This window comes from Myotis myotis, unplaced genomic scaffold (assembly GCF_014108235.1).
Source record: "Myotis myotis isolate mMyoMyo1 unplaced genomic scaffold, mMyoMyo1.p scaffold_m19_p_9, whole genome shotgun sequence".
Lineage (NCBI taxonomy): Eukaryota > Metazoa > Chordata > Mammalia > Chiroptera > Vespertilionidae > Myotis > Myotis myotis.
Genome location: NW_023416401.1, coordinates 60662206 through 60689144, shown reverse-complemented (window position 1 = coordinate 60689144; position 26939 = coordinate 60662206). Strand labels below are relative to the sequence as shown.

Below are 26939 nucleotides of genomic sequence, written 5' to 3'. Positions count from 1 at the left end.
GAGTGTTGGTCCAGGAGTGCCCTGAGAAGGAGCTCCTTGCTTCTTGACAGCCTTACCTGTCAGCTCTGTCCATGCTACATTGTGAAGCCTCAGTCCCCCAAGGTACTTAGAAATATTGCACCGCCGATAAAGGGAATGTAGGGCACCAGCCTCAGTTAGGTGATCCCTGGGAACCCATTGGTTGCAATGTGGAAGGGTGGTTTTGACCCCAGCCGGCCATCTTCTTTTGTGGGCGCAGAGGGCACAGGCCGGCTTTTCTTCGAGTTCTACCACCTGCTGAATTACGCTCGGCCCAAGGAAGGCGACGACCGGCCCTTCTTCTGGATGTTTGAGAATGTGGTAGCCATGAAGGTTGGCGACAAGAGGGACATCTGTCGGTTCCTGGAGGTGAGGGGACCTAGGGTCAAGACTACATTAGCGGGGAAGGCCCTGCTGGCAATGAGGGTGGGGGATTTCTATGTTGTGAATTATTTTTGGGATTTTGACTGAAGACCTGGCTAGATCCCAGAATCATGGAGTCGAGTTGATTGATTCTCTTTTGTTCAGTCTCCTTTGGTTCAAATATTTTTGAGGGAAAAAGAAATTGATCTCTAAGTTTATCCCGAACCTATTGAAGTTGGATGATGAAACAAACCATCACTTTTGGAGATCTCATGAGATTTGACTCCGGTTATTACTCTAGAGAGTTTTTTAATCCTTATTCTGAGAATTGCTTCTTTAGGGCGCACAGATAGGTTCATTATCCAATCCTTCATATGCATTGAACATTGTAGTAAACACTTTTTATACACTTACAACGTCCTTTAGTTTTCCCCAAAGCTTTACAGCTTAAGTTCTGTGAGAACTATTATATATATAACTGGCTAGTTAGTTCTCTCATGCTGTGTGAACCTGACAGATGGGTGACAGGGGGCACATGTTGCCAACACTGCATTCCCACACCAGGGGCTTGATTTGTCAGATTTTTGTTTTGAGCTGTCTTTGTCACCTGTCCGTTCCATAATAATCTGGTGCGCCCCGGCCCATACCTTCTCAGAACTTGCAGGTCTGACCTGGTCTCTTTTCCCACCGTTAATAGGGGGGCACTAGCTATGCCTCCAGCCCGATTCTTGCTGAGAATTGGTCTGTCCCTTAGCTGGCAGGCATCATGTATCCTCGATAGCCAAGGAGCAGCCCTGTCATCTGCCCCACTCTGGTTGCTACCTGGATCCTGCTGTGGGCTCCTAGCAGCTAGTTGTTGTTCTCCTGTCTCCCTACAGTGTAATCCAGTGATGATTGATGCCATCAAAGTGTCTGCTGCTCACAGGGCCCGATACTTCTGGGGCAACCTGCCCGGGATGAACAGGTAACACAGGGCTCTGAGCGGGACAGATAACAGCCAAGTAAAATGCATCGAATGGTCTGAGCTCTGACTGGTTTACTCACGTGAGACAGAGCCACCCTGGGCTTCAGACCAATCTCTGGTGTTACAGATTGACATCTGCTAAGATGTACTACTGCCTGGAAACCTCAGGCCAAGATTCCTCAGTCTGCTCCAACTTGTTTCCTGCTCTGCCCAGGGGCCTGGCTCTTACAGTGCCATGTGCTGGAGCGGATGTCTCCTCCCACTGGAGGTGCTCATGCTTTATACCCCACCTCTCCTCCTAATTCCCTGTCCCACTGGGGAATGGAGGAGGGGGTTAGACATGCCCTTCTCCCTGATATGACCAAGCAGGTGGCAGAGCTGAGATGACACCCTGTCATCCTTGGATTTTCTTAGCCAAGAACTTTCCCCAGTTTTTCATTAGTCTATTCACATTACTGAGCTTTAGTTATATTCTATATGTGGTTTCAGGGCTGTGTGGTGTTCTAATTAAGATAAAAAACGTGATGGTAATTTGACATCCCGGACTTGCAGATAAGTTAAGCTTAAAAAGATTCTCTTTTAGAAGGAAGTGTTGGAAGCATAAATAACTCTGGTATTTTTAGCAAAATGTAGACAGAGGCAAGAAGTTACTGGTGTCGCTTGGAGGATTTCTTCTTGGACATCTTGGCATTTTAAAAAAAATTAAAAAATATACTTTTATTGATTTTAGAGAGAAATACTGCTGCATGCTCCCCACTGGGGATGGAGCCCAAAACCCAGGCATGTGCCCCACCTGGTACATGGGCCAATGCTCAGCCACTAAGCCACAATGGCCAGGCATCTTGCAATTTTATTTGGGTTGTCACCCAATCAGATGGTGCAATGCCATCTGAATTTGGAGTGAAGTGGGCTCATTCACTGAACGCTGCTTCTGTAGCAGTCACTGTTGTACATGCTGCCAGTTTACTGGTCACCACATCAGATGTAAGTCTTCAGCGTTCACGTGCTAGTGGCTGGTGGGTAGAGAAGACAGTAAATGATTTCAGGTTCATGGCTGGAGCGGGCAGGGCATTGGAAGAGTTGATGGGAAGGCTTCTCATGCCAGCAAGGACCTGAAGTAGGAATGGAGCCATAGTTATTTGAGAGAACATTCTAGGCAAAAGGAAGAGGGTAAGGGGTGGGGTTGCTGGGCATTCACAGACCAAGTCAGAGAACAGTGTTCCTCATTTGGTGAGAGGCTGTGAGAGGAGGACAGAGAACTCATTAGTATGGGCCAAATTATGTGGGGCTTATGGGTCCACTTCGATTTACTTTGGGGATTCTAAGAAGTTTTAAGCTGACAACTTGTGTCCTAGATTGGTAGTTTCTGGTAAAATAAATGATAGTGGGATGAGGGCAGAAATGAAGAGAAACTTGAGAGGGTCATGGTCCTTTAGAGGAGTCTGACTAATAATTGATGCCCCAGGAAGTGCCAGTCATACACACATTGCACCTTGGGGCGTTGTAATTCCCTCCAGTTCTGTGAAATTTAGCAGGAGGAATTAGATTCAAGATAACATGAGTGTTGGACTTTCAGGATTTGCTGAGGCACTGGATGTGCTGCGATAAAAGATGATAATCAGAGTCAGCAAAGATGCCGCGAAGTTTTCTGTCTGAGCTGTGATAAGAATCAAGCTGTAGCACTATAGCCGGCACTACAGGGTTCTAGAATGATGACTCAAGCACAAACCAGGGGTCACAGACCCACATCCAGCCTGGAGGTGAAAAACCTTAGAATCAACATAGGTAGGGATGTGCTCTGTCCTTTTCCCCAAGTCCCTCAGCTCCCTTGGATTATAAGAAAAGCTGGGGATGGCGATAGAGTGGCACTGGAAATGTGGAAGGTAAGGTCAAGGAAGATTGATGAATCTAACGGAATGTTTTGTGTGATTCAGTGGCCTCTCTTGTGGGCACTGTTTCCATTCTTCAGTCTGTTTTGTTTGTGACCTTGAGGTTCCTTACATGGGAGCTGCCGAGGTATTGATCAAGTGTGGATACAGAGCTCTTGATGGTTTCTGCTCTTGAACTGCTCAACCACTTTGGTCCTAAAGCTCTACCCACTCTGGGCACCCGTTTGCCGTTCTCTGCATTTGCAGGTTTGTTTGATGGTGCAAGGTACAAGGATAATTAGTGTTTTTTGAACCACCTCCTGCTCTTCTACCTGCATCCACTTTTAGTCCTTAGACCCTCCTGTGGCTGCATCCCTAGCAGCAAGCCACCGAATCATGGCTTTGCAGTGCTCTTTGCAGCAGGGAGACCCACAAAGATCTAAGCCGAGCTCCTGAGACAGGTGTAACTGCTTAGATCATCACTCGGTTAGTAGTTGGGCTGGGATCGGACTGGGTCTCCTGACTCTTTCCAGCGTGCGTCCCCATTCCTGCTCTACTCAACGGGAGCCTAATTTGACTGATCTTAAAACGTGAGGTAGAGGATCATTTATTCCTCGACATTGATCTTGCCCCTCGAAGGGGCTAGTGTGTCCCTGGTTTTGGCACACAGCTTTGTGCTTATGCCAGGATCTTTATCACCATGTATTTATTTACTTGTCGCAGTTCATTGCCAGAGCACATTTTGCAGGCTTAGGCCCTCACTCCCACCTTGGGAGGTGCCTAGCTAAGACCCATTGACAGATGGTAGAAAGTAATGGGTTTTGGCTATTCCCAGGCCCGTGATAGCATCAAAGAATGATAAACTCGAGCTGCAGGACTGCTTGGAGTTCAATAGGACAGCAAAGGTAAGATGTGCTCACAAACAGTCTGCGGAAAATGCACTTGGTGACATTCAAGCGGGACTTGATCTTGGTACGCAGTTTGTTCCTGTCCCTCTCCCCTCACATGTAACTCCCTGGTGCTGGGCCTCTTTCCCCACATAATTGTTCTGTCCTGCCTGTTAAGTACAGAGTAGGAGTGGGTCTTCATAAACAATAATCACTATATGAGAAAAGGCAACTAGACTTTCAAATTTTGAATGCACATGCCATAGAGACACACACGTAATTTCAGCTGGTCCTCCCAAGAAGTGAGTAATTAATACTTCGCCAAAAGGAAAAATTACCTGCTGGCAAGTCCTAGATAATTATATTAAGATGTCCATAAACTTAATTCTTAATGTTTACATCAAGCTAAAATCCTGGTTTGGTTGACCATTCCCTATAATCTTGGGTGGATTGTTACATTTTGCTTAACGTTGCTTGATCCATAGCTCTCGTGTCCTCTTGGCACCCGTGTGATCTCATTCATGGTCACATTTTTATCTCTCGTTCTCTCCGAGGCTGGTCCTTTCTGTGCATTAACTTCTTGGCGCTTGTGGGAAGCACAAAATGTTCTTGTCCTTCCAATTCTCCTTTTCTTATTCTCTCTGCGAGCCCAGCACTGCCACCTTCTCTCCCCTACCTGCCGTCACCCCCCATCTTCCCTAGGTGCTTCTGACTCTTGACTCATCCCCAGAACCCTTCATTCCGTGCTCACTGCATGATGTCATTTTGTTCTCCAGTTAAAGAAAGTACAGACAATAACCACCAAGTCGAACTCGATCAGACAGGGGAAAAACCAACTTTTCCCTGTTGTCATGAATGGCAAAGAAGATGTTTTGTGGTGCACTGAGCTAGAAAGGTGAGCGAGGCTGCATGTGGAAAGGGAATGATGCAGGCAGAGAGGAAGGGGAAGAAAAGTGGTCAAGGCCAGCAACACAAATTAGGCTTGCTTGCCTGCCTTCATTCTACATGGACCCACTGATCTACGTTAGTGGGGCTGGGAGTAATACCTTTTCAAAATTAATCCTTATTTCCTGCCATGCATGGCGGAAGGGTGGTGGAGAGGAGGAATCTGACATGAGGTCATTAGACAGCACAGTCTGTGTGTTGGCTGTCCTGCCCTGGCGTCTCCCTGCCTCAACATGCTGGGACTAGGATGTAAGCAGCCAGCTAAAGAAAACCCCACCAACATGCCATTGCTCTTTCTCAGAAGATTCCTTCTGCCAAGTTGCTTTTCTATAGCTGATTCCCACTTAGCCACACATCTCTGTTTGTTTGGCTAAGTTTGGTAGCTTACCTATTTTGATTCAAAGAACCAACTTTTAAGTTTTAGTTTTCCTATTCTGGTTTCAATTTGTTTTTCTCATTCCTTTTGTTTTCCTTGTTTATTATCTTATTTTTGTTAGAATATTTTTGTTAAAAAGTAAGAAGAGGGCTATGGATATTCCTCTACATTTTGACTGTCTTGAAGTATGCTTTGATATGCAGTATTTTCATTCCTCATATTTCAGTTCTACAACCACTTTTATTCTTTACTAAACAGTAGTTTTCTTGGTACAAAAATTCTCACTAGTAGAAACAAACTGGTCCTGTGGATTATTCTGCACAGTTGATCCCTGAACAACACAAGTTTGAACTACGTGGGTCCATTTATATGCAGATTATTTTCAATAAATACCAGAACATTTTCAGACATTTGCGACAATTTAAAAAAACATCACAGATGAAGCATGTGGTCTAGAAATATTGAAAAAATTGAGAAAAAGTTAGGTATGCCATAAATGAATAAAATATATGTAGGTACAACATTTGTGTTCTGAAGAACCCTGCACCTGACCTCTGGGGGTCAAGAGAGGGCTCATGTGCAAATGAGTAAAGGTGGGACCCAGAAATCTCTTGAATAAGAGATGTATAATCAGAGTCCGCAAAGATGCCGCAAAGTTTGAAAAGTAAAAATAATAAAATAATGTCTTCCTAAAATAAAAAAAGAGGGCTCATAGAGTGGGCCCGGACACGGGGCAGGAAGAGTGGCGCCTGGTGCCGTCTGGGCCACGGTGAGGATCTCCCATGGGTACTACGTAGCTGCAGGTGGCGGTTGTGACTCCTGTCTTTTTACTCTGGTGCCCCCAGGATCTTCGGCTTTCCTGTACACTACACGGATGTGTCCAACATGGGCCGCGGTGCCCGCCAGAAGCTGCTCGGGAGGTCCTGGAGTGTGCCTGTCATCCGACACCTCTTCGCCCCCCTGAAGGACTACTTTGCCTGTGAATAGTCCCCCAGCCACTCTGGGGCACTGGGGTGTGCGGGGCAGAGCTGGGACCCAGGAGGTACACCCCAGGCTCTGTCCTTCCTTAGCTCAGCTGTGTGGGGTCACACCATGTATCTTGGGCCACAGCCACCCGCACCCTCTTGGCAGGGGGTACCCAGGTGCCACCTCCTTGCGCACAATTCAACTTGGCCTCTTAGAACGGCCAAACACGGTGCTCATCTTACCTTGTAAAACTTTGAAACTTGAAGTAGTTAGTAAAGATTGCTTTTTCCCCTCCCTCCTGGGTTTACCGCTCAGAAACAATTGCTAATGTACCAAAACCACAGTGCTGACATGACTGCTCTCCCATACTCAGGTTAAGGCTGAAAAGTGAACCGGGGCAGTTACTGCAATACTTTATTTTTTAAGCGTCGGCAGCAACTTGTTTCCAGGTGTGTACAGACATGTAGCTGAGGGACATTTTAAGGGACCAGGATGCTTTTTTTCTAGGGCAGATTTGGAAATGATGTCTGCCATTCTTGAATTTTACCCAGCATGTTCCCCTCACCTCAGTATAAAGGGCTGGGATGCACTGTTGGGGCCCATTGAGAGTATTGTCCACACTGGTGATAATTTCAGGGCTATTTTTCCCCCTAGACCCAAGGGGAGGAAGGGTCACCCTTAGCTAAACCCCTCCCAGTGACTGCAATAGAACCCTCCAGGCAGCTCAGGAAGGAAGGGGTGAGCTGGGTCATAAGCTGACATATATTATGTAGGTAGGTATGGCCACTCACTATCTCTTCCCTATGTGAGGAGTGGAAGAGGACCCTTAGGTAAGGACTCCACTCCCCTCCACACACACAGGTGCACCCTCCCTTCATCACAGATACAGGTCCCCCAGATTAGAAGTATGACCCTAACTCCTCAGTCTTTCTCGAAACACAGAAGCAGTGATAGCCAGGGGCAGAAGCACATTCCTCGCATCTAAGAGATTGCAGGGGGAACACTGTAATAAAAGCGTGACCCTCCTTCCAGAGATTTTTAAAGTCCTTTTTTATTCCATGATAATTCTTTTGTAGGGATAACATGAGGTGGACAAGCTGCATTTCAGAAATGCTGTTGTAATGGTTTTTAACACCTTTTACTCTTCTTACTGGTGCTATTTTGTAGAATAAGGAATATTATTGACAGGTTTTGTGGGCGTTTTTTTTAATACATTTTTTAAAACTCAGACTTCTATTTTTGTTTTACCATTTTCATAGAAATTTTTTGTGTGTGACGGGAGTCACATAACAAGAATGGGGGTAAATTGTGCCTTGTTTCCACAATTTTTTGTTATTTTTGGGGCTGAAAGATAAAGGACGCCTGTTGTTTACCTTATGTTGGATTAAAATCAGTATTTCTCTATAACTGTCTGGTGTCCTTTGTGTTCTTTTGCAGGCCAGATGGGTGGGGATGGGAGGAGAGCCTGGCTCAAGTGCAGAGGTGGGCTGTTGAAGTAGGTTAGTCATCCAAAGCACAGTGAATGCAGGCAAGGACTAGGGCTCTGGTCTCCAAACTCCAGTGTAGACCCTGACAGGCTTATTCAAGAGATTTCTGGGCCCCACCTTGAGTTTTCGATTCATTGAATGTGTAGTGGAGACTGAGAATTCCATGCCTTTGGGTCAGGTATCACACTGAGCTAGTAAATGGGTTTCTAAATCATGGCTTCAAAAATAAGTGACTGGAATCTTAAAGGCTTGTCTCCCAGTTCTTTATGCCTCTAGCACCCCTTTCCACTGTTCCCAAGTCGAGCTGCAGTTCAGCCACTTTCAGGGAGGGGACTTGGCAGCCCCAGGGAAAGGACTGGTTGGGAGTGGCCCCATGATTCTAACATAGCTGCCTATGGCTTTAGCTTTTTGGGAGGGGCATGTGCCTGTTGCTCTTCTAAGTTTAACATGGCAACTCCCTTCAGTAGTCCTGTCTTGGGACCACTTAGCCCGGTGTCCCAAGCCCAGAGTATGCCATAATCCTGGTGTCTCGCTGAGGTAGAAGAGGAAGAAGCTGGGAAAATTCCTTGGCCAGTGGAATAGGGAAAGAGTTCAATGACTAGACAGTTTGCATCCATCTAGTAAATCCTATCTTCCTTAAACCAAGAACACAATGGTGTAAGCCCTGGCCGGATAGCTTAGTTGGTCAGTGCATTGTACTGATATGCTAAGATTGTGGGTTCAATACCTGGTGAGGACACATACAAGAATCAACCAATGAATGGATAAGTTGAGGAAAAGATGGATATTTCTCCCTCTAAACATAAATTTTTTAAAATGTAAAAGTAAATGGTTTACATACTACTCACAAATCGATAAATAGTTTAAATCAGTAATAACAACCTGCCATTTGTGCCAACCACAGCCAAGGACAGATGAAGTTAAGGGAATAAATCTCATTTTGGCATATCAGCATAAAACATGAATATTCTATTGGGAATATGAAAGAGCTTAGCATAGAAGCTAAGCTCCCCTAATACCTCCCCAAAACTCCCAGCCTTTAAAAACCCTCAAAATGAAGCTCCCAGGGTGAGCCTGTGCCCTTGGCATACCTCACTTACCCCTCAGCATGGGACTCTAAGGGGCCCCAGGGGACTCAACCAGAGGAGTAATGGGCAGCGGCTAACCCCCTAAACCTGTCTCCAAAGCCCCCTTTCCTCTGACTTCCCAGTGAGCTAAAGCAGCCCCACCTCAGCTCATTTCTTCCCTATACCTTTTAGGGAACCAAAGCAGCCCAGCTTAGGCTGTCCTGTTCTATGCTAAGCCTTCCTTGTTTCACTGTCCCCACCTTTAATAAGTGTACCCTCAAAATCACCTAGACTTGCTCTACCTGGTTTGGCTCAGTGGATAGAGCATGGCCTGTGGACTGAAGGGTCCCACCCGGGTTCTATTCCAGTCAAGGGCACATTCCCAGGTTGCAGGCTCTATCCCCATTGGGGGACGGCAGCCGATCAATGATTCTTATCATTGATGTTTCTATCTCCCTCTCGCTTCCTCTTTGAAATCAGTATTTTTCTTTTTAAATCACACTTTTGTTGTGAAATATTTCCTGCATGAATTCAAGAACCCAACACCACCGGCCAGCCCTAGGCAGACCCTCTAAGGGCCAGGTCCCCTTTCGGTAATATCACTACCTCTAGCCTAGCCAGGGAAAAGGAGTCTACAAAGATTTAAGGGAGAAAGGTGTGTAAATGGGGGATGCCCGTGTAGTGTATCAGTTGAGCATTACTTGGACTTGGTATCTCTGAGCCTCTGTTACTTCATATGTAAGATAGATTATAATCCTAGCCACCTCCATGATTGTAGTTGTGTGCCTTCAGATTGAGTTCCTAAATGATATGGCCCAGATTTGGAGTGAAGAATGAGAAACCAAATTATGTTTTTAGATGCTGCTGAGCTACAAACAGTGAGTCGCTATGGTGAGACAATTGGCAATTAGTGAGCTGGTTGGCACTCCTCTCTGAGGTGCTGAGACCCCAGGGACCTTAGCTGCCCTGTTAAGCCATCTTGTGTACAGTGCTGCACCAAATGCCAGGACAGGATGAAGCAAAATAAACAGCCCCGGCCTCGAAACTCCAAGAGAGGAGATGGACGAGCCTTCCAGGTGAGGGGCCCTTGGTCCTAGCCTGCTTGTAGGGCAGACTAGGGGAGGCCTGTTCTATGGGGCAGTTCTTTATGAGTTTTCTCAAAATGGCGAGAGTTGGTAACAAGTGATCAAAGGCTCAGTGGCAAGGGGATGAATGTTCCGCACCTGTGGGCCTTTTATGAAGCAGCCTTCCGGGTCTGGCATGTTTCCAGGATCACTGTGGGCAGGTGACACTTGGACTTTTTGTTCGGTTTTCTTTTTATCTCTAAAAGGTGGGGATCATAAATCCTATCTACTTCCTAGGGCTACTGTGAGCATTCTTGGGCATGCTCTGGGCAAAGTGCTTTGCCTGGTGCCTGGCATGAGCAAGCCCTCACATGCATTGGATGGTATTGTGATATGCCAAGCTGTTAACACAGTGTGAATGACTGGGTACCGGAAGTGATGGTAACATGCAACATTTACTAACATATTAATTATTTATTATGTATTAATAATAAAAGTTTAAAAATTAAAGGACAGGGTAATATTCCCCCAGATGTTGCAGAGGAGCTGGGCGGTAGCAACAGCAGCATCTGGTATTGAAGTTGTGTCCATCACCACACCCCACGGGGTTCCCTTACTCCTTGTTAGGGAGAGGATATGGGTGTGGACAGGATCTTTCTTGGGGATGTAGGGCCTGGCCTCTGGACAGCACCAAACAAACAGGGTCTGCCACTGGACCTCAGTTCCTAAGGTTTTCTTGCCAACTGCTACTTCTTGAATGATCCTCTGTTCCCGGCCTGGGTTGGTCCTTGATTCCTCTCTGCAGCCAGGCTGGTGCCCATTCTAGCTTTATCCCCTCCTGAGTTGTGACCTTAGGTGTTCCTCATAGGCTCTCTGCCTCAGTTTATCCAACTGTAAAACAGTGATAAATGATATCAACCTCTTAAGGCTGATGTGTGAATCAAATGATTCAGCATATGTAAAGTGCATAAAAGAGTGCTGAGCAAATGGCACTGCTTTATTGCTATGCTAGAGAATCCTCCTAGCAACCCTGGAGTGAGGCTGTGATCACCATGATTATAGGTAAGAGAAATGAGACTGCGAACTCCCTTAATAAACCCAAGCCACCCAGCTAGTGGAAAAGGAGTTGTGAGGTGGAATCTGTTCTGTGTAGCCAACACCGACTACTCTTTCTCTTTGGTCTTACTTGCATCTATTTCTTTATTTTTAAATTTTTTTGTATGTGTAGTTCTATTTTTTGTTTTGCTGGAGTTTGAAATTACTTGCTAACCTTTGCAGCATGGGATGCAATTTGCCTATTTTCCTTTCTTCCTTCCCTACTTTCTTCCAACTTATCTTCCCTCCAACCTTTCTACCTTCTTTCTTCCTTCTGTTTAACGTTATTGATTTATTAAATTTAAATTTATTTTTTAGAATTATTATTGAATTTATTAGGGTGGCATTGGATAATAAAATTATATAGGTTTCATCAGAAAAATACCCATCACCCAAAGTCCTCAAGTGTTGACATTTTGACGCATTTGTTTTGTCACCTCCTATTATTTTTTTCTGAAAATTTGAGAGTAAGTTGCAGGTCTCTTTACCCTTAAATCTTTCACTGTGTATTTCCTAAAGACCAACCAGAACATTGTTTTACATAACCACACTACATTTATCACAATCAGGTAATGAATATTCATTCACTTCTTTATCTACAGACCTTATTTACATTTTGCCAATTGCTCCAATAATGCCCCTATAGAAGAAGAAAAAAATAAATAAATAAATGAATATATTTTGACTAGTATCTATTCCAGAATCATACTTTATTTTTTACTTTTAAAACTTTTAGTTAGTTGTGAAATATACAAAGAGAACCATGTACATGTAAATCCTGGTGCTTCAGGCCTTATAACCTACCTGTGCTCTCTGAGCTGAGGTCCATCCTAAGCTCTCAGCACTGTGTTGTAGGCAGAGGGAGCCAGGTGTCAAACGGTGGGGTCAGACCGGACGTGGGTTCAGCAACCTTGGTACTTGAGTTCTGTCTAGGAAAGAATTCAGAGCCAAGAGTCCAACTATAAAAGAACATTTATTTGGTAAGTCACAGCGGTAGAAAAAGTGATTCCTAGAAGAACTGGGCTTAGGAAACAAGTTATAGAGGTAAAGGAAGGGCCCTTGGAGCTTGGGAAGGTAATGGTATCCCTCCTGGGGTGTGGGGTGAGGGAAAGGTGCTGGGTCCTCCTTAAGGGTGATCTTAGGGGCAGTCCCAGGGGAAAATCTTAATAGAATATTCAGCAGCTTTCTAGGTGTGTGCTTTCAGGGTCTAGGTCTCCACTGATTGATTGGCGGGCACCAGGGCAGGGGGTCACTATCCAATGCAGCTGGTCCTGAGGTCAGCCGTGGGGTCACTGGTCTGGTTTTGTTGCTCTTCTGGGCTTGGAGCTAAAATACAACTGAGGCCTAGATGTTGTCTCTAGGGAGCAAAGGTCAGGGGGTCCAAACCGCATGTCCAGTGATATGCTAGTGGAGGAAAGGTCACCCTGGGGGCAAGGTCCCACCTTACATTTATCCTTTGCTGGGCACCCAGGATTTTTTACCCTGATGACCTTCTGTACCTGGCCCATCATCCTTGCTCTGCTCATGTCTGTCTAACTGCCTACCACAACTGCAGAAACAAAGCAGAGGTTGGCACATGCTGTCTCTGGCTGGAACAGCCTTCTCCCCTATGCCTGACTAGCCCTCTGGTTCTAACCTCTCCCAGGAAGCCTTCCTTGCCCCCATTCCAAAGTAGGATTAGGAGCCATTCCCTAATCTGAGTTCTTCTCTGTGGATAGATGGAAGAATATCTCAGCACAAAGCTCTCTGCATTATAATTTTTTTTTAGTTAGTTGTGACCTTTATGAACTAGAGGTCCTCAAAGCAGCTGAGACCTCCTAACACCAATTTTGAGTTCAATAAACTTGTAATATATTTAGAAAACTCAGGCCTTAAATTCATAGTTTTCTGTTTGTTTTTGGAGAGGAGACCCACAATTTGTTTCTGTGATAATGAGATTACTTTGCATATTAAAACAGTTGCTTAAAGATGCCTATTACAGTCTCTAAAGCTATTTCTCCTGGATGGAAATTCTTTTTTTTTTTTTTTAATTAAATCTTTATTGTTCAGATTATTACATTTGTTCCTCTTTTTTCCCCCCCATAACTCCCCTCCTCCCAGTTCCCGCCCCACCCTCCGCCCTCACTCCCCACCCACTGTCCTCATCCATAGGTGCACGATTTTTGTCCAGTCTCTTCCCGCATCTCCCACACCCCTTTCCCCCCCAAGAATAGTCAGTCCATTCCCTTTCTATGTCCCTGATTCTATTATAATCGCCAGTTCATTCTGTTCATCTCTTTTTTTTTCTTTTTAGTCTTTGGCCCTTTGTAGTCAAGGCTTAATCTGACCCAGATGACCTTGGCTAGCTCCCTCTCAGGGACAAGAATGTACTGTGAGCATATCACATGCCCCTTTCTCACCTCTCTGGGAGCTGTCTCCTGGGAGGGTAGATGAGTTTGATTTCAGAGGCCCTTGCTCAGAAACCTCCTGTGATGCACTGTTTCCAGAAACAGGTCCAAACTTCTAGTCTAGCACTTGATGCTCTTCTTGACTTGGCTTCCTCCACTGATTTCATCCACCACACTAATGTCCTGTCCTCCATCCAAAATGGCCTTCAGGTAATGCTGACAACAATTGACATTAATTGAATATTGACATTAATCAAAAGGGACTCAGAAATCCCTAACATTTATTGAGCACATACTAGTGTGCTAGGAGTGTCAAGAACTTTACTACATATCTCATTTAATTCTAATTCCTAGCAGAGTCAGGATTTGAACCCAGACCTGCTGGCTTTGCTATTTATGACATTCACTTAGCTTGTTGGAAACTTAATGTCCTCATGTATAAAATGAGGGTAACACTTTTCTTTTTAAACATTTTTTAAAAATTGATTTCAGAGAGGGAGAGGGAAAGAGAGAGAAAAATATCAGTGATGAGACAGAATCATTGATCGGCTGCCTCTTGAATGCTCCACTTGGGGATGGAGCTCACAACCTGGGCAAATGTCCTGACTGGGAATTGAACTGTGACTTCCTGATTCATAGGTCGACCGACGCTCAACCACTGAGCCATGTTGGCCAGGCAAGGGTAATACATTTTGATATGAAGCACGAGTGATTGAGTAAAGATACTCCTAAATGCATTCGAATATCTTTTTATTTTTTTTATTTTTAAAAATATATATTTTTAAAACATTTTTAAAATATATTTTTATTGATTTCAGAGGGGAAGGGAGAGGGAGAGAAGTAGACACATCAATGCTGAGAGAGAATCATTGATCAGCTGCCTCCTGCACACCACATCCCACATTGGGGATTGAGCCCACAACCTGGGCATGTGCCTTTGGCCAGAATCAAACCTGGGACCCTTCAGTCCACAGGCCGACACTCTGTCCACTGAGCCAAACCAGCCAGGGCTTAAAAATATATTTTATTGATTTTTTACAGAGAGGAAGGGAGAGGGATAGAGAGTTAGAAACATTGATCAGCTGCCTCCTGCACACCCCCTACTAAAGATATGCCCACAACCAAGGTACATGCCCTTGACCGGAATCGAACCTGGGACCCTTCAGTCCGCAGGCCGACGCTCTATCCACTGAGCCAAACCAGTTAGGGCGTGTTTGAATATCTTTACTTGATTATCCATGCTTCCTGTCAATTCACTATAATGCTAATGTTACTAATATTTTTTAAAATATATTTTTATTGATTTCAGAGAGGAAGGGAGAGGGAGAGAGAAACATCCATGATGAGAGAGAATCATGGATTGGCTGCCTCCTGCACGCCCCCTACTGGGGATCCAGCCCACAACCTGGGCATGTGCCCTTGACTTGTCTTCAGGCTGATGCTCTATCCACTGAGCCACACCATCCAGGGCTAATCTACTTATATAAAAATCCTGGGTGTAACATCTCGACCCGAGGTGTGACCAACCGGAAGGAAGTCAGTCCTGCAGGGGTTGTTTTTGAAATGGCTGCACCCTCCCCCAGCTGTTTCCCCGGAGGGCAAGGTGTCAGGCAGGAACCTGCCCTCAGAGCCGAGCGTGGAAGTACTGAGTCCTGGGTTGCCTTGCCAAGGGCTGCGGCCTCCCCGAGTTGTTTCCCTCGAGGCCTGAGGGAAGAACCCACCCTCGGAGCGCCAGGAGCCCCCAGCAGTAGTCAGTCCTGGGTTGCTGAGGCGGAGGCCACAATGTGGTAGAACTCTGGGTCTGGCCCAACAGGGGGCGTGGCCGGCCTTCAAACCAGACCCTGACAGCAGGGAGGAGGCAGCCCCATTCCTCACAGAATCTGCTGTGGGATAGCTTGCTGTCAGTAGCCTGCCAGCCAGGAACCCCATTCACCTGCACCCCGGACCCCTGACAGGAGGAAGGAGGGAGCCCCATTCCTCATGGAATCGACACGTGACCAGCTTGCTGTCAGGGGCCTGCCAGCTAGGAATCCTATTCACCTGCATATCTGTATAAAGTTTTAATACATTACATTAGAGGTCGTGGTGGTACTGTTTTACCCACAGCGTCTACAGGAATTGCTGCAAATTTACTTCTCGGTGGAAGCACCTTTCATTCCCAATATAAATTACTGATTCCATTCAATGAAACTTCAACTTCTAGACTCAATATAAACAGTGAAGTTGCTAAAACTATTAAAAAGGCCCAACTTCTCATTATTGATGAATGCACCATGGCATCCAGTCATGCTATAAACACCATAGATTACTAAGAGAAATTATGAGTCTGAATGTTGTATTTGGTGGGGAAGTTCTCCTTCTTGGAGGGGATTTTCGACAATGTCTCAGTATTGTACCGCATGCTATGTGATCGGCCATAGTACAAACGAATTTAAAGTACTTCAATGTTTGGGGATGTTTCAGAAAGTTGTTTCTTACAACAAATATGAGATCAGAGGATTCTGCTTATAGTGGATGGTTAGTAAAACTTGGAGATGGCAAACTTGATAGCAGTTTTCATTTAGGAATGGATATTATTGAAATCCCCTGTGAAATGATTTGTAATGGATCTATTATTGAAGCTACCTTTGGAAATTCTATATCTATAGATAATATTAAACATGTATCTAAATGTGCAATTCTTTGTCCAAAAAATGAGCATGTTCAAAAATTAAACGAAGAAATTCTGGATATACTTGATGGAGATCTTCACACATATTTGAGTGATGATTCCATTGATTCCACAGATGATGCTGAAAAGGAAAATTTTCCCATCGAATTTAATAGTATTATTCTTTCGGGAATGCTGTGTCATAAATTAAAATTGAAAGTAGGTGCAATCGTCAGGCTATTGAGAAATCTCAATAGTAAATGGGGTCTTTGTAATGGTACCAGATTTATTATCAAAACTAGAGGCCCGGTACACAAAAATTTGTGCACTCAGGGGGGCAGGGGGAGTCCCTCAGCCTGGCCTGTGCCCTCTCGCAGTCTGGGACCCCTCAGGAGATGACCACCTGCTGGCTTAGGCCTGCTCCCGGGGGATTGGGCCTAAGATGGCAATCAGACATCCCTCTGGCAGCCCGGCAGCCCTCGGGGGATGTCCACTTGCCAGCGGGGAGCAGGCCTAAACTGCAGTCAGAAATCCTTAGCGCTGCTGAGGAGGCAGGAGAGGCTCCCACCATCACCACTATACTGGCAGCCATCAGCCTGGCTTGTGTCTGAGCAGAGCTCCTCCCATGTGAGAGCACCCTGACCACCAGAGGGCAGCTCCTGCATTGAGCATCTGCCCCCAGGTGGTCAGTGTGTGTCATAGTGACCAGTCATTCCCAGTCCTTCTGCTGTTAGGATCAGTTTGCATATTACCCTTTTACTATATAGGAGAGACGCCTGGTGCACGGGTGGGGGCTGGCTGGTTTGCCCTGAAGGGTGTCCCGGATCAGGGTGGGGGTCTCGCTTGGGTGCCTGGCCAGCCTGGATGAGGGGCTGAGGGCCGTTTTCAGGCTGGTGGGTGACTGAAGCTCCCAACCTCTCCTTGTTTTCTTTTTTTTTTTTTTATTCTGGGATTTATTTACCGTCTATGGCTGTCACTGGAACTGAGAGCCAGCTTTAGCTCTGAGGCTCAGCTCCAGCTCTGAGAACTTGGCTGCTGAAAGCAGGTATCTGGGTTTGTTTGGCTTCTATAATTGAAACACTGTTGCAGCTCCAGCTCTGAGGCCCGGCTGGCTGAAAGCAGGTTTCTGGGGTTTGTTTAGCTTCTATAATTGCAACATTGTTTCTTAGAGTGCAGCTCAGAGGCTGGCAGTGGCAAGCGGGGAACCTTGGCTTCCTCCATCACTGGAGCAAGCAAGCTTCATGTTCGCTTTAGCTACCTGGCCGCCGGCCACCATCTTGGTTGGCAGTTAATTTGCATATAGCCCTGATTAGCCAATGGGAAGTGTGTTGGAGGTATGATTAATTACCAGGTTTGTCTATTATTAGATAGGATAGACTAGAGGCCTGGTGCATGAATTCATACATGGGTGGGGTCCAGCCAGCCCACCACTATGGGGGCCATCAGGGGCAGTGCCAGCAGGGGAGAATGGCTGGGGGGCAGTTGGCCAGCTGTCCCCGCCCCCAATCAGGGTGGGGAGGTGATCAGGGGCAGGTGGGGAGGTGAGCCGAGGGGTGTGGCCGTGGGTGGTTGGCTGGCTAGCCTTGCCCCTAATCGGGGCTGGGGGGGCTGGCCAAGGAGAGGGTCTGCCAGAGGTTGGCCAGCTGGCCCCATCCTAGATTAGGGTGGTGGGGGCCAATCGGGGTCTGGGCCAGCTGGGGGCATTTGCCATAGGTGGTGGCCAGTCAGGGGGATGGGCCGCAGGTGTTTGGCCAGCCAGCCCTGCCCCTAAGTGGGAGTGAGGCCAGCTGGGGGGAGGGGCTGTGGGAAGTTGCGGGGGCCAATCAGGGCCCTGATCAGGCCAGTTGGCCACTGAAGTGCTCATCATAACAACCGTCATTCTGGACGTTCTCGTCATTCCATCGTTCTAATCACTTGACTTTTATATGTATAGATATTACGACCTAACATTATGGAAGCTGAAGTACTAACAGGATCTGCAGAGGGAGAGGTTGTTCTGATTCCAAGAGTTAATTTGTCCCCATCTGACACTGGCCTCCCATTTAAATTGATTCATCGATGGTTTCCAGTGATGCCAGCATTTGTGATGACTATTAATAAATCACAAGGACAAACTCTAGACAGAGTAGGCATATTCCTACCTGAACCTGTTTTCGCACATGGTCAGTTATATGTTGCTTTCTTTCGAGTTTGAAGAGCATGTGACGTTACAGTTAAAGTTCTAAATACTTCATCACAAGGGAAATTAGTCAAGCACTCTGAAAGTCTTTTCACTCTTAATGTGGTGTACAGGGAGATATTAGAATAAGTTTAATCACTTTATCAGTCATTGTTTGCATCACTGTTGTTTTCATATCATGTTTTTGTTGTTTTCATATCATGTTTTTGTTGTTCTCATATCATGTTTTTGTCATTTTTATATCATGCCTCTGTTGTTGTTATATCCTTTTGTTACTGTTTTTTTATTAATAAATTTATATATTATTTTCATATACATTTTACTAATTTCCTTTCATCTCTCACATTTCTATTATAGAGAAAGGGCAAATAGCAATATTAAAATATCTCCACTAATTACTTCCCTTTTTAAAAAAAATATATATTTTATTGAGTTTTTACAGAGAGGGAGAGGGATAGAGAGTTAGAAACATTGATGAGAGAGAAACATCAATCAGCTGCCTCCTGCACACTCCCCACTGGAGATGTGCTCGCAACCAAGGTACATGCCTTTGACCGAAATCGAACTCGGGACCCTTGAGTCCACAGGCCGATGCTCTATCCACTGAGCCAAACTGGTTAGGGCAATTAATTCCCTTTTAATGTGCACGAATTTCATGCACCGGGCTACTAGTGTTACTAATATTGCTGTAATCATTTGGGTACAGGGCTCTTGCTATATCCTCTTGCTTGCCCTTTCCTTCCTTAACGCTTTTGCCAGGTTACATCTAATCCATTAGGGCAAAGATCATCTCTGAGAAGCCTTCCTATACTACTCAGGTGAAGTCAGGTCTCCTTGTGATGTACTCTTGGAGCACTACATACCAGACACCCAGCAGTACTCATATTTAAATGCCTCCAGACTGATTGGTTAAACAGCTCCTGACCCAATTCCCCACCTCACATTCTTCCCTGATCATCTTTCCAGGCATCTGCAACTAATTGGGTGAGACCTGGCCCAGCAGGGGCCTCCAGGAGCCTATTCCATGCAGTGATGTGCCATCACCCTTGCCACATACTGTTCCTGCATAACACTAAGTCTGCTTTGTAATTAAACAGTGATTTGTGTCATTAGTTATGATTTGTGCCTCCCCTGCCAGACTGGAAACTTTAAGAGCTCAGAGGTCGTCTAGTTTTTGCTCACTATCAAATCCCTAGGGCCTGATTGACTAGGGAATATATATGTTTTTTGAATACATAAAGAAATGATATCTAGACCAGAAAACTAGCTCGAAACCTGGGTCAGCTTCTGATGCCGAGCCTGTCAAGTGACCCACTGAGCCTCAGTTTCCTCTTCTGTAAAGTGGGTTAATTCATTCCTTCAGCAAGTCTCTAAGAACCCATGTATCAGGCACAGGGACACAGGTGGGACAGGCCTGAGAAGGGTTCTGCTTCCATGGAACTTAGGAAAAGGCAGTCAAAAAGGCATAAACAAACAAGGTGACTTTATACTAACAAGAAAATAAATGCATGTTGATAACAGGGTGACAGAATGTGTCCCTGAGGTGACTTTTTACAGTTTTCCCTTCAAGTTCCTATCAAGTGTCTTTATTTAATAACCAATTTATTAAAACATATTTATTTATTGATTTCGGAGAGGAAGGGAGAGGGAGAGAGAGATAGAAACACCAATGATGAGAATCATTGATCGGCTGCCTCCTGCACCCACTGGGGATCGAGCCTGCAACCCAGGCATGTGCCCTTGGCCAGAATCGAACGGGGACCTCTCAGTCCGCAGGCTGACGCTCTATCCACTGAGCCAAGCCGGCCAGGGCTATTTTTGTATAATTCATTGCAAAACCCAATTTTTGGGGGGTAGGGGGGAGGTCTACCCGAGCGGAGAATTTGTAGCTGGACCCCGCCTTCCAGGCGGAGTCACACGTCGCTCAAGGCGAGATATCATTGGATGTGGCAGACCACGTGGCGGCGTCGCCTCGGCATTCTTGCCCCGCCCCTTGGATGCCTCAGCTGTCGATCAGGAGTACTGGGCTCCGCCCCGGGCGCGCGCTGAGTCTCTATAAAAGGAGCCGGCGGACGATGACGAGCTTTTACGTCGGTGCGTAACGGGGGGGTGCGTGTGAGGTCATCGCGCGGGCGGGCGGGGTCGGACGGTTTGAACGAGACGAAGACGGAACCGAAGCCGGGCAGGGCAGTGGACGTGGTTCCTCCGCGAGCCGGTGAGCCGGATAGCGGGCACGGGGCAGCGGGCACGGGGCGGCAGCCGGGGGGTGGGGGCCGCTGTGTGGGCCTTGGGCCGGGCAGACGCCGGCGGGTCCTGCGGACGGTGCTCGGGCCGCTCCTCGCGGCGGTACGGTTCGGGCCGGGTGGGGGGGAAGGGCGGGGCCGTGACCCGGCGCGCGCGGACTGGGGGGCGCGCGCGGACTGGGGGGCGCGCGCTTCTCTATGCCCAGGGGGCGGGGTTTAGGGCCGGAAGCGGGGCTGCCCCTCGGCGCGTGGGGGCTTCGGGGCCAAGGCGGAGGTGTGGAATCCGGCCCGAGGTGGCGGGAGGTTCCGGAGTGCCCAACTCGGGTAGGGGGTATGTGTTGTTGAAGTGAGGCCTGCTGGAAGCTCTGGGAACCCCCACTGTGGTAGGCGGTGTTGCCTGATGATGAAAAGTTCGGGTTTTGATTCAGACCTGGGTTCGATTCCCTGCTGTGTGACCTTGGGCAGGTGCTCTGACCTCTCTGGGCTTCAGTTTTCTCATCTCTGAAATGGGGAAAAGGATAATACAGAAAACTGTAACGCAGTGCATAACAGAAACCAAGCCAGCTCAATGGACTCCTTCCTTTCTTAATTGGGTATTTGTTGAGTGCCTGAAAGGTACTAGGCACTGTGCTAAGCTCTGGCTATTCACCAGGAGCAGGAGGGCAAAGGCCTGAAAGTCCTTTCCAGGAGTCTACATTGTGGTGGGGAGACAGATAGGAAATAGAAGATGCGTACATGGACAAGATAATTTCATGTAACTACTAGGAAGACAATATATGAACAGCGCTTTTCCAATCCCTGCTTCACAGCTGCCCTAGGGTGCTGCAGGGCAGAGCTTGGCCTCTGCCCCATTGGGCGGATGAGGATCCGGAGGCCCATTGAAGGAAGGCACACCAGGCCTGGCATCCACTGCTAATGGGGTGTCTCAAAGAGTAGTAATAAGAATAATTATTTGCTAATTGGGCATTTGCTAAATGTCAGGCATTGTGTTAAGCGCTTGATGGGGCATTATGTCATTTAATATTTTACTGTGTCTCTAAGAGATAGCATCTTCATTTTATAAATGAATGGACTTAGATTCTTAAAGGAGGAGAGGTTTGCTTTATGCTGTCCAGCAAGTGGCTGAACCCACTTCTGTGACTCCTAATTCCAGGCTCTTAACCTCTATATTACACTGCCTCTCCGAGGTCCGGACCTAGAGAGAGCATATTTCATACCAATGTGTCCTTTTGCCTGGTTTGTCAGTGACTAGCAAAGTTTCTGGTACATAGGAAAGCCTAGGACGTGATGTACTTTTCAAAGGAATGTTTTCAATTAGATTCTCATTTAATCCCCATTGCAGTGTTGTGCAGAAGATAATTGTTCACCTTTTACAGGTGAGCCATTTGGATCCAAAAGGTGAGGTGTTTATTCAGGGTCACATCACTTTTTTTCTGGTGGTATTTCCTCCCCCCCCTTTATATAGCATCAGTATGGTGCCTTGAAAGTAAGAGGGTGCTCATAGGTAGCATTGGATCAAAATGAGTTTGGGAGCCTTCTAGAACTGGAGAAGGAGGAGCTACCTGGGGGAGGCAAGAGGAAGCTTTTTCATGGCAGTCGAAACTTGGTTGAAGGAGGCATTTAACGGTGAGGTTTGTGGGGTGATCATGGGGTCCATCCATTGAGACCAAGCACTGGTATCCTTATGGAGGAAGGGGAGCTGTAGCTCTGAGAACTGGGCTCTGTTTTGACTGCCTGGAAAAGCCAATTAATTGGGTAAGTGAGTAGATGTTTATGGCGCATCCACAGGGTGCCTAACCTCATATATTTAGTGGCTGTAGAGTTTGCGGAGCACATAGGACCCGGTATTAATGTACTGCTAATGAAGAGTTTAAAATTATATGATGATGAAAGGCCATTAGTGTTTTCTGATCTGGGGAGTGGTCAGGAGTCACATGTGGCTTAACCAGCTGCTTACATTTTATGGTAGCATGACACACACAATACCTGATGTATGTATGAATGTCACCAAAATAGAGAACAAATGCTCAGTCTGGGACCATGTTTTTTTGTTTGGATGTGTCCTTTGGTAACTGGTAATAGTGTTTTGCACACAGTATTCATGTCATTTATTTGTTCATTCAAGGATTTTAAACAGGAAGACACTTGATCTGATTTGTGATTCAGAAAATTATCTCTGGCTGCTTTGCAAGAATAGACTGAGACTAATTTGAACACTGTGGCAGTTGATCCAGATGAGAGATGGTGGTGGCAGGTCTTTGTTTTTGACACTGAAGTTAGGATAAGTGAGACAAGAGCCCTCCCTGCCTTGGACCTAATGTTCTGTGTCAGATTGCATGCCAAGTATTTTATGTACCTATCTCATTTAAACCTCATCCTTCTCAAGTAGGTGGCATTAACTGATAACTGAGGTGCATTGAAGTTAAGTAACTTGCCCAAGGTCATACAGCTAATGAATGACATCCTCAAGTTCAAATTCAGGTCCTTCTTGCTTGAAATCCTCAGCTCTTTGCATAGAGCAAATTGCCTTCTGGCCCAAATCTGGTCCTGGAATGATTCAGAAATGAAGAGATAATGGTAGTGCAGTGCAGTAATGCCTATCATAGAGGTTTGAATGAAGTGCTGTGGGAATGTGGGGATTAATTCCCAGTGGAATCAGGAGCTAAATTGTGCTGGTTCTTTATTACAGCTTTATCATTTGAGTTTAAGATTGTAAAAGTGTTGGTTTGCTTCTGAAAATAGTTTACATGGATACTTTTTTTTTCTCTTTGACACTGTCCTGCCAACCTGAAAAAACAAGTAACATTTAATGAGCACCTATTGTATGCAAGGCACTCTACCAAGAGTTGTGTGGAATGTGAGGGCACAAACTTGGTAAGTCATTTACCTCTCCAGACCTCAGTCACCCTGCTCATAAAAAGGGGTTGAATGGGTAGATCTCTGTCTCTTCCAGCCTTCACATTCTGTAGCTGTGTCATGAGGCTTGCAGCAGCCTAGGGCAAAAGACAGGGGTGGGTGGGAAGAACAACTCATATACTGGTCACTGGGTGGAGGGAATGAAGTGCCACAAGACAGTATGGGATCTTATGGTGGTTCTGATTTTGCTCTGAGCCTCCCTCCCCAACCCCCGCTTCCCATTGGTAATATTGGTGTCTCATGAAATGAGGAAATTATTAAGTGCCAAAGTCACTATGAAATCCAGTGTTTGACAGTTGTGTGCCCTCATAGTAATTGACCCAGGATTTCACTTAGACCTGGATTAGCCTGTCCTTAGCTCATATTGCTTGAGCCTTCCCTTCCCACTCTGTTTTCTACTAGCAATTAGGGTGATCTTTTTCAAACTTAAATGAGAGTTTGATTTTATCCCACAACCCTTAACAGTTAGAGACTAAAATCCTTTCCCTGGCCTGCGGAGTCCTAACATGATCTGACATCTTCACTTTTCCCACTTCTGTTCTGCTCTCCCTCTTGCCCACTGGGCTATGGCCACACTTCTTCCAGATCTCCACATGGCTGCTTCCTTCTAATTCTTAAGCTCCAACTTCTACTCAGGCTTTCCCTGCCAACATTCCCACCACCCCAATTGCCTTAGTGGTGGTTGAAATGACATTTGTTTGAGTGCTTGGTCTGTTAGACTTCCACTACTGGAATGTGAACTCTGTGGACAAGCCACTTGTCTGTACTAGTTGTTTCCTGGTGCCCAGAACAGTGCTTGGTAAACGTTTGTAGATTAAATGAGGGTGATGATGGCACTCGCATTTAATAGCATTTCAGGTTAATTTGTTTTTGTGTGTTGTTTTGAATTTCAAAGCCTGGCAGAAGGGTGAGGGGTGGCACTTTCTAGGCTAGGGGAAAGAGTGTGGACGATGGTGCTGGGTAGGCTTGGCTGCCAGTTTGCAGGGTTTCTATGTTGAAACTCTCTTTCCTCTGTAAAATGAGGAGAATCAAGTGAATCTTGAAGAGAGTTGTCAGGGTTAAATGACAAGTGTCTATGAAGCTCCTGGTACTTAGTAGGCTATCAGATGCCCTCCTGTGACCAGGTGGCTCAGCAGCGAATTAGTTCCAAGGACTCTTCACTGTAAGGTCATTTGCCACAACCTTTGTAGTACTTAGGTTATTGAAAAGCTTACTTTTGATTTGATTTGATTTAAAAAAAAAATATATATATATATATATATTTTTTAAATATAGTTTATTGATTTTTCACAGAGAGGAAGGGAGAGAGATAGAAAGTTAGAAACATTGATGAGAGAGAAACATCGATCAGCTGCCTCCTGCACATCTCCCACTGGGGATGTGCCCGCAACCCAGGTACATGCCCTTGACCGGAATCGAACCTGGGACCTTTCAGTCTGCAGGCCGACGCTCTATCCACTGAGCCAAACCGGTTTCGGCTTAAAAATATATTTTATTGATTTTTCTACAGAGAGGAAAGGAGAGAGAGAGAGAGAGAGAGTTAGAAACATCGATGAGAGAGAAACATCGATCAGCTGACATCTCCTACCAGGGATGTGCCCGCAACCAAGGTACATGCCCTTGACTGGAATCAAACCTGAGACCTTTCAGTCTGCAGGCCGACGCTCTATCCACTGAGCCAAACCGGTTTTGGCAACTTTTGATTTTAAAAGAGTATATAGTCCTTAAAAATTTTTGGAAAATAATGAAAACTATAAAGAGGAATTAAGCCATTATGGAAAACAGTATGGAGTTTCCTCAAAAAATTAAATAATGGAACTGCCATTTGACCCAGTGTTCCCACTTCTAGGAATATATCCGGAGAAATGTGAAATACCAGTCTGAAAGAATGTATGCACCCCTATGTTCATAGCAGCACAATTGATAATAGCTAAGATCTGGAAACAGCCCAAGTGCCCATCAGTAGATGAGTAGAGAAAACGCTGTAGTACATTTATACCATTAAATACTATGCAGCTGTGAAAAAAAAAGAGTCTCTTATCCTTTGAGACAGCATGGAGGGACTTGGAGAGTGTCATGCTAAGTGAAATAAGTCAGTCAGAGAAAGACATGTATCACATGATCTGTCTCATATGTGGAATCTAAGTAACAAAATAAACTGGTGAATGGAGTGGATCCAGGGACATGGAAGCATGGAACAGAGTGTGGAATCTAAGAGGGAAGGTGGGGGAAAGGTGGGAGGGTGGGAGGTAATCAACCAAGGACCTTGTATGCATGTATGCATGGCCATGGACACAGACAATGGGGCGGTGAGGGCCTGGGGGCGGGGGGCAGGGGCAGGCTGGAGAGGGTCAATGGGGGAAAAAAAGAGGACATATGTAATACTTCAACAATAAAGAATTATTTTAAAAAAATTTTTTAAAAGAGGAATTAATAAAAAGCCCACCATCTGAAGGATACTTCTATAAACATCTATCTATCTATCTATCTATCTATCTATCTATCTATCTATCTATCTATCTATATAAAAGCCTAAGTAACCATTACAGTCGGTCAACTGAACGACTGGTCGACTGGTTGCTATGACACTCACTGACACCAGGGGGCAGACGCTCAATGCAGGAGCTGTTCCCTGGTCAGTGCACTCCCACAGCCAACCTCCCGCAGCTGGCAACTTCCCTTGGTCCCTCCCCCCGGCCAGCTGGCACCAATTGGTCCCGATCTGACTGGGCAAAATGGCCCCGATTGGCCCCCAGCACCAGCCAGACTGAGGGACCCCACCTGTGCACGAATTCGTGCACTGGGCCTCTAGTTTTAATATGTTAATGGATAAGCTTGAACTGATGTTTTCTAAATAGAACGTTCTTGTTTGTGCATAAGGCTCCCTTCATAAAACATTTAACCTTCCCTTAGTGTTCATTGTAGCTTAAAATTTTATACCAATCACATTAAAATGGAGCCTAAATTTTAGGCTGGCTGTTGTTGGGCAAGTCATTTCAGGTCATGTTTCTTCCAGGCTCATGGCTAGAATGCTGGTGTCTCTGATTTGGCCTTTTGGGAAAGAAGGTGAGGCTTAAAAATTAAGAGTTCCCACAAATCTTGTGTGATGTGTAGGAAGGAAATGTTTGCTCTCCCTTGCATGCTTAATAATGCAAACCCTTTTCTTTTCCTCACATGCTATAGAAGATGGCAGTGAACGTATATTCAACGTCAGTCACCAGTGAGAACCTAAGTCGACATGACATGCTGGCCTGGATCAATGAGTCCCTGCAGTTGAATCTGACAAAGGTCGAACAGTTGTGCTCAGGTAAGAGAAATCCACTAGGCCACTTTTCCAGGAAAGCCTGTAAGTCCTTCAGGAATATGCAGGTCTGTATCTGACTGCAAAAGCCACAGATTCAGATTTTATGTTAGGGCTGCCCCATTTCTTCTCAGCCCTGCCCTGGTATCACTTCTGAAAGAAA

General features: G+C 45.9%; 2 protein-coding genes across 11 annotated transcripts in view; both read left to right on the top strand.

Annotated features, from left to right (window-relative positions):
- The window catches only part of DNMT3B (DNA methyltransferase 3 beta), a 38759-nt gene extending 30965 nt beyond the window's left edge, over window positions 1-7794 (top strand). For 4 of the 8 annotated variants that reach the window (XM_036322897.1, XM_036322895.1, XM_036322890.1 and 1 more), the window contains 5 exons: window positions 239-387; window positions 1260-1345; window positions 4049-4118; window positions 4877-4995; window positions 6267-7794. In XM_036322897.1, the coding sequence (XP_036178790.1) occupies window positions 239-387; window positions 1260-1345; window positions 4049-4118; window positions 4877-4995; window positions 6267-6408 (566 nt within the window). In that variant the 3' untranslated portion in view covers window positions 6409-7794. The remainder of the gene's footprint in view (window positions 1-238; window positions 388-1259; window positions 1346-4048; window positions 4119-4876; window positions 4996-6266) is intronic. The other 4 variants (XM_036322896.1, XM_036322892.1, XM_036322891.1 and 1 more) reach the window with 2 other exon arrangements.
- Window positions 7795-20396: 12602 nt separating this feature from the next.
- Window positions 20397-26939, top strand: part of MAPRE1 (microtubule associated protein RP/EB family member 1) — a 32227-nt gene continuing 25684 nt past the window's right edge. Inside the window, exons 1-2 of one of the 3 annotated variants that reach the window (XM_036321675.1) lie at window positions 20397-20531; window positions 26659-26782. In XM_036321675.1, coding sequence (XP_036177568.1) covers window positions 26662-26782 — 121 coding nt within the window. In that variant the 5' untranslated portion in view covers window positions 20397-20531; window positions 26659-26661. Of the gene's footprint in view, window positions 20532-23413; window positions 23434-26522; window positions 26542-26658; window positions 26783-26939 lie in introns of those variants that run through there. The other 2 variants (XM_036321676.1, XM_036321677.1) reach the window with 2 other exon arrangements.